The 12,273-nt window shown below is 43.5% G+C and overlaps 1 protein-coding gene across 3 annotated transcripts; it reads left to right on the forward strand.

The window, feature by feature from the left end:
• Window positions 1–5,307: 5,307 nt before the first annotated feature.
• Window positions 5,308–8,698, forward strand: ARMCX3 (armadillo repeat containing X-linked 3). 3 transcript variants are annotated; one of them, XM_029241243.1, is made up of 5 exons: window positions 5,322–5,456; window positions 5,982–6,061; window positions 6,362–6,422; window positions 6,698–6,768; window positions 7,035–8,693. In XM_029241243.1, exon 5 carries the CDS (start codon window positions 7,184–7,186, stop codon window positions 8,321–8,323), a length of 1,140 nt encoding a protein of 379 aa, XP_029097076.1. In that variant the 5' UTR covers window positions 5,322–5,456; window positions 5,982–6,061; window positions 6,362–6,422; window positions 6,698–6,768; window positions 7,035–7,183; the 3' UTR covers window positions 8,324–8,693. The 3 variants fall into 3 exon arrangements, with proteins under 3 accessions (XP_029097078.1, XP_029097076.1, XP_029097077.1); XM_029241245.1 differs by lacking the exon at window positions 6,698–6,768 and having other exon boundaries at window positions 5,308–5,456; window positions 7,035–8,698; XM_029241244.1 differs by having other exon boundaries at window positions 5,328–5,456; window positions 6,698–8,681.
• Window positions 8,699–12,273: the final 3,575 nt, after the last annotated feature.

Consider the following 12,273-nt stretch of genomic DNA (forward strand, 5'->3'; position numbering starts at 1 on the left):
GTGACGACCACGTCACCAGTGAGCTCTGGCCCCCAATTTCCACTCCCACAAGCAGTGCGGCAGGCGCCAGCCTGCCCCGTACCTTCCCCCATCACACTGGGCCCTGTCACTCTTTTCCTCTGTAACAATACCAGAAACCAGAAGTGACCATGGCTCTCTGGTGTTTGCCTTTGCCTTTCTCTAATTACAGGAAGGGGCAGCATCTTTTCCTGGGTCTATCATTACTTATACTTCTTTTTGGGGAAATGTCTTATCCTTTCCTTGGCTCTGAAGCTCCTGTCCTCTCTTTCTTAATTTTTACCCTTTCCCACAACCAGTCTCTGCACCAAAATTAAGCGGAGGGGCGGGGAAGAAAATCCCAAGTAGCAGTGAGATTTTTGTTATTATTTTTAATATATTTATGTTCGCTTCCGTCGGCCCTTCCTTTTTTTATTGATTCAAGCTACACTATTTTGTAATCAGAAAATACAAATATATATATGTATATATAACAAGATTTCCTAGTTAATAAGGAGGCCTCATCGATTTAAGCTAATTTATACCACACTGAAAATATTTTCTTCTGACTGCACAGGAAATAGCAGCTTTCAAGCAGTATATTAAAATTTAAAAACATATCATTACAAACAAAGCCAGTGTGCTTTCAATATGATTTATAAATTGATGGATAAAATGAATCTATAGTGAAGTGGTCAGTGCTTTAATTGTGACCAGTTTAGTTAAGTGAACCACTATCCCTTCTTCCTGGCTGTACTCCTGGTGTTAGGCGTCACACGATTGAGATCATCAGAGGGGACTGCTGGATGGCTTTCATTCTGGCTTCAAAGGACAGACTTTCTGCAGACCCCAAATTTAGATGAATCTTACAAATTAGTAACTTCACAGATGAGCTTGCTTTTCATTCAAATGTCTTTATTTAAATCTATTCTGAAGTTTCATGGTGTAACCCATAAATCATCCAGAAATTAGAGGATTCCCTGCTATCCCATTGATGAAAATGAGACTTGGTAGGTGGAATTTTCATTTCATCATTACACTGGAGAAATATCTCTGGTATCTGTCATTCGTGCACTGTATGTCCCCCTAGCAGCGGCTAGTGTCCAGCATTTTCCAGTGGAAATAGTAGTTAGAGTCTGTGGGTGACTGTAAATCACTGTGACAACCCTTGAGATCCGTCATTTTTCTCTCACAAAAGGCACGGTTTACAGGATCCCAAGCAGTCGCCAGGGGAAAGAGTCCTTTCCATTCCCTGCCTTCTGTTACAATTTTACTGCACCACCCATACAAGCCCCTCAGAATAATCCCAGAACTCAGGGACAAAGTATGCAGAACTTAGTCCCCAGACATTCAGCTGTCCCCGGTGGGGAGTCATACTCTAAATATAGCCCCTTCAGGCAGCCTCTTTCTTAGAACGCTGAAATCTGACACCCCAGCAGGAAGCTCCCTGTGTGAGGGGCCCCAGTGTGGGGGAGGCCCTTTCAGGAGGTGAGCCAGGAAGCCCAGAGTGCCTTGCTGGTGAAAATTCAGAAGTCAAGAGCATGTCACAGCTTTCCGGTCTTCCTCAAACTTTTATATACCAAACAAACCAGTATTACAGCTCATCTCTCTAAACCCCTACCTCATTTGTTTTGCCATCATCTCCTTACACCATTCTTTTCATTGCCCTTTATTTGCTTCTCTGAGGCAAGTGAATTCTATTTATGAAACCTTACTAACAGAACTCGCAGATTCAACTGTTATCATTCAATCTTTGGCTGCTAAGAACTTATATAAGTGGCTTTTATTTATTTTGAATATATACATTAGAAAGAACTAAGGAGTATGTAAAGCTTAAAAGAGGCAGGTGCTTCAGTGTCATTGACGTGGCTTTCCAATAAGAACTCATTCTCACAACTCAGCCAGCCTTCAAGGACAAAAGCTCCACTCTTACCGCTCCTCATTAGTAAAAAATATCTCTCCCCTTTGGTATATTTTTCAGTTATTCCACTGTATAACCCCTGACCATCATTCTCCCAGGCTGTCAGACCTTTTCTGTTTGGATCCACTCCCTCTCTTAAACTTCCTAAACCCCATGGGAATGATAACACTTTCAGTTCTCTTACTTTGTAATTTTGATCCACAATTCCTACCAAGGAACCTGGAGACTAGCATTTTTTAAAAAATTATTTTATTTATTTATTTTTGGCTGCGTTGGGTCTTCATTGCTGCACGCGGGCTTTCTCTAGTTGCGGCGAGTGGGGGCCACTCTTCCTTGCGGTGCGCAGGCTTCTCACTGCGGTGGCTTCTCTTATTGCAGAACACGGGCTCTAGGCACGGGGGCTTCAGTAGTTGTGGCTCGTGGGCTCTAGAGCGCAGGATCAGTAGTTGTGGCGCCCAGGCTTAGTTGCTCCATGGCATGTGGGATCTTCCCAGACCAGGGCTAGAACCCTTATCCCCTGCACTGGCAGGCAGATTCTTAACCACTGCGCCACCAGGGAAGCCCGAGACTAGCATTTAAAATCTACTTTTCTCTCCGTTATAAATCCACCAACAAATATTTATTTAAGGACATGCTATTTGCCTGACATAATATTTCAACAGCAAAAATGGAAAATCCTTAAGCAGTTCTTCAGACAAGCCTTTAAAAGACTATGTGAAGCCACTGCCAAAAAGAACCTTTTGGCTTAAATCAGTATATGGTCACATGTGATGTGTGATTTATAAAGTATCCAAAAACAGAAAAGGATCAGCAGATGGTAACACTAATGGAATTTTGGAGGGTGAAAAAAATAAATTATAGAAGATTGTTATCTTAAAAAGCTATATTACTTTTTGTATTGTGTTATTTGTTTTTGTGTTGTGTGTTAGTTAATTTTGTTTAATTGCAAGCAACAGAAAGCAAACCTGTTTAACTTAAACGAATGTTGAAGACCAGCATCAGCTCTGAGGTGTCTAGGTAGAAGGAATTGATATATGGTCTTTTCAGGATGCCATACTTCCACTGATTTTTGGTTTTCTATCTCTGCTCAAGGTTTAAATTTCAGTAAGAGAGTATTGAGTTGGTCTGTTTTGGGCACAATGCCCACCCTTTTGCTGGGGAAAATGACAGGGCATGTAAAATGTAAAATGCACTTCCTTTCTTTTCCCAGAGAGAAATGTAAACTGTTTCAGATGTTATTGTTGATTTGCAGGAGCCCTTGAACTACTTTGGATATGAATCCTTTGTTCAGCTGTAACTGAGGTGCTGGGGGCCTATTTGCCACAGCATGCTTTAGTTTTCACTTTCACATTAAGTGAACGTTATAGAGGTACAATTCTGAAATGGTGACGCACAAGGCTGTCTTCTAAGCTAAAGCTACTTGGCTTCCCTGACAAGATTGTAGACAAGGTTGCATCTACAGTTCAGTCTTGTCCTCATCCCTTCATGATCAATACCTGATTTTGTCTGTACGATGAGAGCAGATGCCTCTGTCAAGGAAAGACTCCCATTCATAGAGACATATATAAATCTATATCTGAATGCCCAAACCCATGGATCTTTGCATTCTCTCCATGTAAGAAGGCCACAAGGGAAGCTAAGTCTCACAAAGGAATGACAACTGAAAAATTTATCCTGAGAAATACAACCTTCAGGGGTACTAGAGGTTTCTGTCAGTTTTACCAGCTCATTCTCTCCCTGTTGGCAAGCTACTCCTTGGGAAGCCACAACCTCAGAAGGTTGTGTGGTGAGCCTGAACTCACAGCAAGGGCATTGGTGCATGTTAAGAAGTGTCTCTCAGCTAAGAAACTTGAAGTACACTTATGCATCACGGGGATGGCTCTGCCAAAGAAAGCTATTTTTTCCATTCATCTTCGCCAAGACTCCCTCTCCTCCAGACAGTGCTTGGGTGGGAACTATCAACACTTTCCTCTGACTCTCCTTTTCATATATTCCTGTGCTTAAATAAGCCCCCTTGCTGCACATGATCTTTCTCCAAATACAGAATCATATAGTTGATTTGGTTTCTGCTTACAAAATTTCAGTCATATCCTGTTCACCTTAAACGTACGCAGTGTTGTATATCAATTATATCTCATAAAACTGGAAGAAAAAAATAAATTTTAGTCATATCCTAGTACTGTCTTCCAGAAGTTACATCGATATGAATTTCCCTGGAGTTTTGCCTGTTCCCAAACTTCCCAGACTCTTGATTTACTCCCATATGGTCTGTGGATCTTAAAATTTATACTCAGATAATAAACTTATATCTTAAATATTAGGGCATATCCCACTGTAGACCCCGTGTTCTGACATTATTTTATTATTTTTCCCACTCTTAAATAGTTTTCTCATTGCTGACAGGTGAATCATTGCGTTCATCAAAGCAGTCAGTGAAAAGTTTTCACACTAATTGCTAGATTCCGAGTTCAGCAAATTTTGTCTTGGTCTCAGTGTTCCTCTAACACCTATTTCATTTAAAGATGATACTATTTGTATATTTTGTAATGTTCTTTGTCTGCCACTCACTTTGTCAGTGTGCATGCCCCTCTATCTAACAGACATCCACGACATAGTTGTGATTTCTACTCAACCTTTTCTGTGTCACTGGCTTCTGAGGTCTCCATGCCTCTTCCTTGCTAACTGATGGGAGTAAAAGTCTGCTGTTTAGAAGACTGGCCTAGTCAGAAGATTTATGTATCCTCAGACACACTGATGAGCTCATTCAGGATTGTGTTATGTGCTAGGCCCCAGAAGACATTAAGATTGCTTTGAGTGAAGTGTGTAACACTCCCTGCAAGTGAGAAAATGTGGGACTTTTGGAGGCCATCACCCAACATCACTCTCCAACTCCCACTCTTTTTTTTTCTCAAATGAAAATAGCTTTACAGCAATTCTTTTCTCATAAAAAGAATGTAGGCTGGGGGTGGGAGAGGGCAGAACTGAAAGAACAAAAAAGCATTAAGAAAGAAAAAACCACACTCACTCCAGGTCTCCTTTTCTGATGGCTTTTTCTTTTCAGATCTGGGACTAGATTTCAGAGGAAACGGTAGACATTTGTAGCTGGAAGGTGGGGAGGTGGAAGGAGAGGTTGCTGCCCCAGGAGCCTAGGGAAGGAAGAGGCAATTTTTCAAAAAGTACAAGTGGCCAGTAACCCCAGGGGAAGATGCTGTCCCTTTCTGGTAATCAGAGGAAGGCAAACACAACTACAGGGAGATGGGATTAGCAAAGAAGAAAGAGTAACAAGGCCTGATGTGGGGGAGGGAATGGAGGGGGGCGGGCCCTCTTCTGCCGCACTGCTGGTGGGAGGGGAAATTGGGGACCCGAGTTGGTGGATGACGTAGCTCTCACGTGACCAAGAGCTGACGTGTGCAGAAGTCCTTCTTGTTCTGGTCGTTGTTCCCGTCTGAGTACCAGCTCCCCATTGCCCTGAGGGCGAGCGGGCCTGCAGCAGAGGCAAGAAGGAGGAGGAGAAGGAAATTGTCCCGGATCCCTGCAGGTCAGTGCCTGGGAGATTCCAGAAGGTGGGGGTGGCCGAGGGCGCAGGGCGGAGACCGTCGCGAGTCCTGGGGCGCCTCCATCGTCTCTCCCACTTGCCGCCGGCTTTCCAAGACATCTGTCCCGCCCGCAGCCCATTTCGTTGCTGCGAAATGGTGAGCAGCGGGGTGTTTGGGGAGGAGCTCAGAGATTGGGAGGTGGGAATCTGGTGGAACCGAGGCCATAATCTGGAAAGGGAGCTGCGGCCTGGGTGTTTGCCCCCAGTACTCCAGGACAGTGCCGGTGGGGAAAGGCTGGACATGGGGAGGCGGGGGTGCAACGTGATGTGTCAGCAGAACCCCGAGAGGGGTTATAGGGGTGGGAAACCTTTGACAACCAGGCCTCCGAATTAGGAAAGAGTTTTCTGTTCTGGGGACCGGTCCGTCCACCAAGCACTCGGTAGCGGCTGTTTCCAGTTTTTCTGTGACTGTGTCTTCCTGACCATGGCTCTGTGTTTTGTGGGTCCGAGCCTCTCCCGGGTTGCCAGTCTTTCCGTAGGTTGCGGCACTACGCCAGGCTAGAGAAGAGGAAGGAAATTAACCCCGATCGGTGAAGGTCGATTTGAGGGTAAGACCAAATGGGGACCCTAACCGGGGCGGTGGTGGGGGTGGGGAGAAACCAGAGATGGCAATAATCTAGGTTGGGTTTGAGTCTGAGTGTGTTTCTTGCACCCCGGGACTGTGGCGAAATGGCGTGCGATGTGTGTGTGTGTGTGTGTGTGCGCGTGTGTGTGCGAGCGCGCGCGCGTGTGTCGCGGGGGGTGGGGTGGGGGAGAATGACAGAAGGGAAACCTATCAGATAGTTTGTTCATAATCCTCTTCTCTCAACAGCATTTAGTCCCCATGTTTTCGATCTGTCATCCTGCAGGTCTGCTGTAGCAGGTGGCACCACTTGAAAAGAGGGAGGAAGTTTCCTCAGATCAGTAGAGGTCGGTGTGGGCGTGGGGGCTGCTTGGAATGGGGGAGGGGTTGGAAATCGCCCGCGGTTGGACAGGCTCACCCAATCCTACCTTATTTCCCTAACATCCCTCCCATTTCAGGCTAGGGAAGGGGCAGGCACATGCATGTTTCGGATGGCATAGAGAGGTTTTTTTTTTTGTTTTTTTTTTAAATCTGACAACCTAGATAGGTGAATCAGGAAAGCAAGGAATGAACAGTCAATCCATCAAGGCTTCAGTTCTCACTGGCTCTGGTCTCTCTGCAGATTGCAAGGGTTGTTGGGCGTGGCACACCTCCAGGGGAGGGAAGAAGGGGTAAACTGCCTGTCTGAAGGAGGTTAGTGCAAGGTGCCACTCCCTGGGAACACCCGAGGTTGGGGTGGCTGAGGGCCCAGCAGACTATGGGCTCCGTTGCCTTTATCTAGGCTTGGGGAGGGGGTGGACTGCGGAGGGTAGGGGGAGAGTGAAATGAGGAAAGAATTTGTTAACAATCTACATTTCCTGCCAAGAACTCATTTACTTATCCCTCTGTGCAACTCTCTGCATGGGACAACACAAGGAGAAGAGAAACTCAAACCCCTTTTCCTTCCTCCACCCCCTAAGGTCCGCCTCCAGAATCAGCTGTTGTGGCCTTGAAGAGGCTGAAGACAATCATCCTCCGAAGGCCTGCACCCAGGCCAGGCCCATAGCCCTCCTCCCCCAGCCTGTGACTACTCTGTTCCTTGGTCCCTGATATCGTCAGGGACGATTGCATGGGCTACGCCAGGAAAGTAGGCTGGGTGACTGCAGGACTGGTGATTGGGGCTGGCGCCTGCTATTGCATTTATAGACTGACCAGGGGAAGAAAACAGAACAAGGAGAAAATGGCTGAGGGCGGGTCTGGCGACATGGATGATGTTGGGGACTGTCCTGGGGCCAGGTACAATGACTGGTCTGATGATGATGATGACAACAGTGAGAACAAAGGTATAGTATGGTACCCACCTTGGGCCCGGATTGGGACTGAGGCTGGGACCAGAGCTAGGGCCAGGGCAAGGGCCAGGGCTACCCGGGCTCGTCGGGCCGTGCAGAAAAGGGCTTCCCCCAATTCAGATGATACTATTTTGTCCCCTCAAGAGTTGCAAAAAGTTCTTTGCTTGGTTGAGATGTCTGAAAAGCCTTATATTCTCGAAGCAGCTTTAATTGCCCTGGGTAACAATGCTGCTTACGCATTTAACAGAGATATTATTCGTGATCTGGGTGGTCTCCCGATTGTTGCAAAGATTCTCAATACTCGGGATCCCATAGTTAAGGAAAAGGCTTTAATTGTCCTAAATAACTTGAGTGTGAATGCTGAAAATCAGCGCAGGCTTAAGATATACATGAATCAAGTGTGTGATGACACAATCACTTCTCGCTTGAACTCATCTGTGCAGCTGGCGGGACTAAGATTGCTTACGAACATGACTGTTACTAATGAGTATCAGCACATGCTTGCTAATTCCATTTCAGACTTTTTTCGTTTATTTTCAGCAGGAAATGAAGAAACCAAATTTCAGGTTTTGAAACTCCTTTTGAATTTGGCTGAAAATCCGGCCATGACTAGAGAACTGCTCAGGGCCCAAGTACCATCTTCACTGGGTTCCCTCTTTAATAAGAAGGAGAACAAAGAGGTGATTCTTAAACTTCTGGTCATATTTGAGAACATAAATGACAATTTTAAATGGGAGGAAAATGAACCTACTCAGAATCAATTCAGCGAAGTTTCACTTTTTTTCTTTTTAAAAGAATTTCAAGTGTGTGCTGATAAGATTCTGGGGATAGAAAGCCATCATGATTTTTTGGTGAAAGTAAAAGTTGGAAAATTCATGGCCAAACTGGCTGAGCATATGTTCCCAAAGAGCCAGGAATAACTTCTTGATTTTGTAGTTTAGAAGCAACACACATTGTAAACTACTCCTTTTCTCCACCTTGTTTATATGGTAAAGGAATCCTTTCAGCTGCCAATTTTGAGTAATGAATATCATACTGTATCATCAACGCTGATATTTATCTGAGTTGGTCTTCAGGTCTAAGCTGGATGAATGAATATCACTACCTGTTCTGAAAACAAGTTTGTTGCTTTTTATCTCACTGCCTAGATTGAAATATTTTTACTATTTCTTCTGCATAAGTGACAGTGAACCAATTCGTCATAAATAAGCTCCCTCCTGTCATGGGCATTGACTTAATTTGTATATCATCAATAAAGTTGTGTGCTAATGCTGGAAAAAAAAGAAAGAAGTAAAAGAAACCATCCTTGTCTTTTGGTTTATAATCTAGTTGGAGAGATAAGAAACATACAAACAAAAAGATAACAATATCTCAAGCATATATTCATCGTCAAATATGTGCGTTCAGAGCACAGAGGAAGCAAAGGTTTCTGTGGGATACAATAGTCAGCTACAGATTTATGGAGGAAGTGGCCATTTAAAATGAGTCCTCTATGGGATAGGTAGTTAGGGCATTCCGTATGATGGGAGTGACGGGGGACTGGTGTGAGAAAGGCATGGAGGTAGGGAGTCTTCCTATGACAGTAAGGGGGAGACTAGTCTGCTTAGAGTGGAGAGTGTAAGGATGGGAAGTAAATAAATTTGGAAAACTGGCTGAAGCCAGTTTGTGGAGAACTGTTTGAATATTATCCCACTGAACGCTGAGAGCCAGTAAATAATTTTGACTAGAAAGAATAATTGGAATTCATAGAAAAGTTCCTCTCTCACCCACTGTGCAGTGTGCTTGAGGGTGTGGCAAAATGGATCCTTTAAAACCCTGGTGGTAGGAATGAGCTTACACTGGCTCAAGGTTTGTGGAGGGCCATTTTGTAATACATATCATAAGCCTTAAAATACGTAAACCCTTTGTCCTAAAGAAATAATTGATTCATTGGCCAAAAACTGTATGTACAAGGCTGTTCATCCCAGCAATGTGTGAAATAGTAAAAATTGGAAACAACTTAAACAATTTAGCACGCTGGATTGGTTAAATAAATTAAAGAATATTCACACGGTATAAGATAAATATGTCACTTGCAATCCATATTGCCAGGGAACGATATTCATCATGCATTGTTAAGTGAGAAAGGTAGGTTAGATAGCAGTATTCATAGTATAATTCCACTTTTTTGAGAATATAAGACGTTTAAGTAGACACTAAAAACTCTGGAATTACAGACATCCAAATAGTAACAGTGGTTATCTTTGGGTGGAAGCATAGAGTAATCTTTACCTTTTTACTTTTTATTCATCTATGTGTTCTTATTTATCTAAAACAAATACTGAGTTTTTCAAAAATTTTTGAAAAAGAAAAGTGTTGGGAATGGAGCAGGTGATTGGAGCATGTACTGAGTGGAAAAAATATTTAGATTAAACATGAGATGGGTTGAAGTTTTCTCTCTGAAATAATAGATGAGTGCTGAAGATGGGGCTCGTTGTGAGGATTAAATGAAGTAATACATGGGAAATACTTAGAATGTTCTGGCACATAGCAGTTAATTAAGAAAAGTGAGCACGCTTAATTCCCTGGAATTCAAGGTTGATAGCTTTTTTGGTTGACCTTTGTTTTGCTGGGGGCATTCTTCCACATGTCAGCATCATTTAATAAATAATAACAACAATAAAGTTTAGCACTTATTAAGTGACCACTGTGTAGAGTGATGTCATTCCTGCAAGGCAACTGTTACAGTAATTTCTCAAAGAAATAGGGTTTTCTTATTTCTAAGGACACAAAGTGTTTCATCAGACATGATCTCACCCGCCCTCACAACATATTCCTAGTCAGTTTGGAGATCTTATCCTGCTTTATACATGAGGCCAGGAAAGGGTAAAATGTCTGTTCAGTTATGATCTGGTTTTAGCCTCAGGCTTCCATATACTTACTCTAATGTTGCCTATAGTAGACAAAAGGACCAAGGACTGGTTAGCTTAAAGTTGTTGGGTATGGTGACCCTACTGAATCATGAACACGTGGGGGCTAATTTGACATCATTTTTAAGGATGGGATGAGGGTAAAGGGAACTAACTTTTTTCTTGCTCTATTATTAGGCAGGAGAAAAGGATTTGGGAGGGGAAGCCTAATCCATTTAAAATAAATTGAGTTTGAGGTAACTGTGTGACATCCAGATGGATACACCCTATTGTCACTTGAATGTATTGATCTGGCGCTCAGAGAAGACTAGGCTATAGATACAGATTTGGGGGCCACCGGAGGATGAATGATAATTGAGGACATTGGAGTGGATGTGATCCCCAGAGAGAAGGTGCAGAGAGTAAGAGTGGAGGGCTGCAGAAAGAACTGGGTAAGGGACTGTGGCAGCTGGGGAGAGAAGCATAGAATTGCAACTGTGGATACCCTTCCAGACACTTGTACTATCCATATACCTATATATTCTATACATCAAATTGGATGATACTGTAGATGAATTTTCAGAGCCTGATTTAAAATTTTTCTATTTTTCTACTAAAAATTATTCATTGGAGATACTTAAGAAAATAGAGACAACAAGAACAAACTTGTCCCCTGACCTGGATCTGTATCTTGAACATCTAAAAAATATTCAGATCAAGCCATGTTGAACTTGGGGTGCTGAGTGACTTTTCTACATGGGGTGAAAAATGAGGTCAACTTGCGTAATAAAAAGCCACCGTGCAGCAGGGGCACAGGTCTGACCAGTGTCCATCTGCTCCTGCAGGTCTCTTTTCTCATCCCTTCCCATTCTTCTTCCCTCTCCCTCCCTTGCACTTGTCTTTTTATTTCCTCCTTCTGAGAGACCATTGGCAGTAGTCTCTGTGCTTCTGTGTCTTCTGTGGATGACCGCTTAATTCCCATGACACCAGGTCATGCACCGGTGGGCATTTGATACAGAATAATAATTGTCATTGCTGTGGTAATACGGTGACCTGGGTGTGGCTGGATGCCAAGATTTTTTGGACCTTTGTTGAACAGAGACTGAGAAGGCACCAGTCTTAACGTGGCACAGCCCTATGTGCACTGCATGCAATTTTGATGTCCCACACCTGGTATTGTTTGGCACAGAATCACCCAGACTTTGGTAAGTGCTGTGTGAGACAGATATGTGACTGCCTGGTCCAGGGAGGCCACAGGGCTGGCCCAGCCACACGCAGATGTCCTCATGCTTTCACATCGGAGGCTGCCACTCTCAAACATTTTGGGAAGGGCACAGTTCTGTGATTGTGGCAGCTCATCGGGGCAGGGAGGGGGCAGTGTCCTCTCTTTAGAGAGGATGGCAACTTCTGGGTAACTGAGGAAATTAGAAACTCAGAGGATATTTTGCTATTTTGGTTTTTCTCTCATCTAATTGTTTTAGGAATTTAAGTGGGTCTATCCCAGTCAAATGTGTTCAAAGGGAATTTTACAAAGATGGAGTATAGTTCTCTTATAAATTGTCACCCAAAGCATAATATTTCAAGGCTCAGGAAACTGGTTTTCTATTTTTAAATTCATATTTTACTTGCCTTGTTTCAAAAGGGATTCTAAGTGTAGGTTTAGCAAATTGATGTGGTTCAGGCAAATTTTGTGTTTATGCCTCTGTTTGGTTAATTTCTCTGCTAAATTCCCTTGAGAATGGTTTTTTTGAAGAGTGATTATGACTATTTTCCATGCTATCTTTTTACATTCATTTTACATCACATCCCAGGTTGAACGTTTTATTCTGATTTCTCTGTTTAAACTGTGGCTCTTCCTTGCCTTTAAATGAGAACTATCGTGCTGCCATCTCGGGGTGCCGAAGACCCCTGGTTTGCTCTGCTCTGAGGTGTGGTGTCAAGCAGGTTAACAAATATTTACTTTCAGAGATGTGTATCTCCAT

The sequence above is a fragment of the Monodon monoceros genome, unplaced genomic scaffold, assembly GCF_005190385.1.
Source record: "Monodon monoceros isolate NGI ecotype Baffin Bay Population unplaced genomic scaffold, NGI_Narwhal_1 Super_Scaffold_22, whole genome shotgun sequence".
NCBI lineage: Eukaryota > Metazoa > Chordata > Mammalia > Artiodactyla > Monodontidae > Monodon > Monodon monoceros.

Coding starts and splice junctions, on each gene's coding strand:
- ARMCX3 (XM_029241245.1), top strand. CDS start 7,184: ATGGGCTACGCCAGGAAAGTAGGCTGGGTGACTGCAGGACTGGTGATT.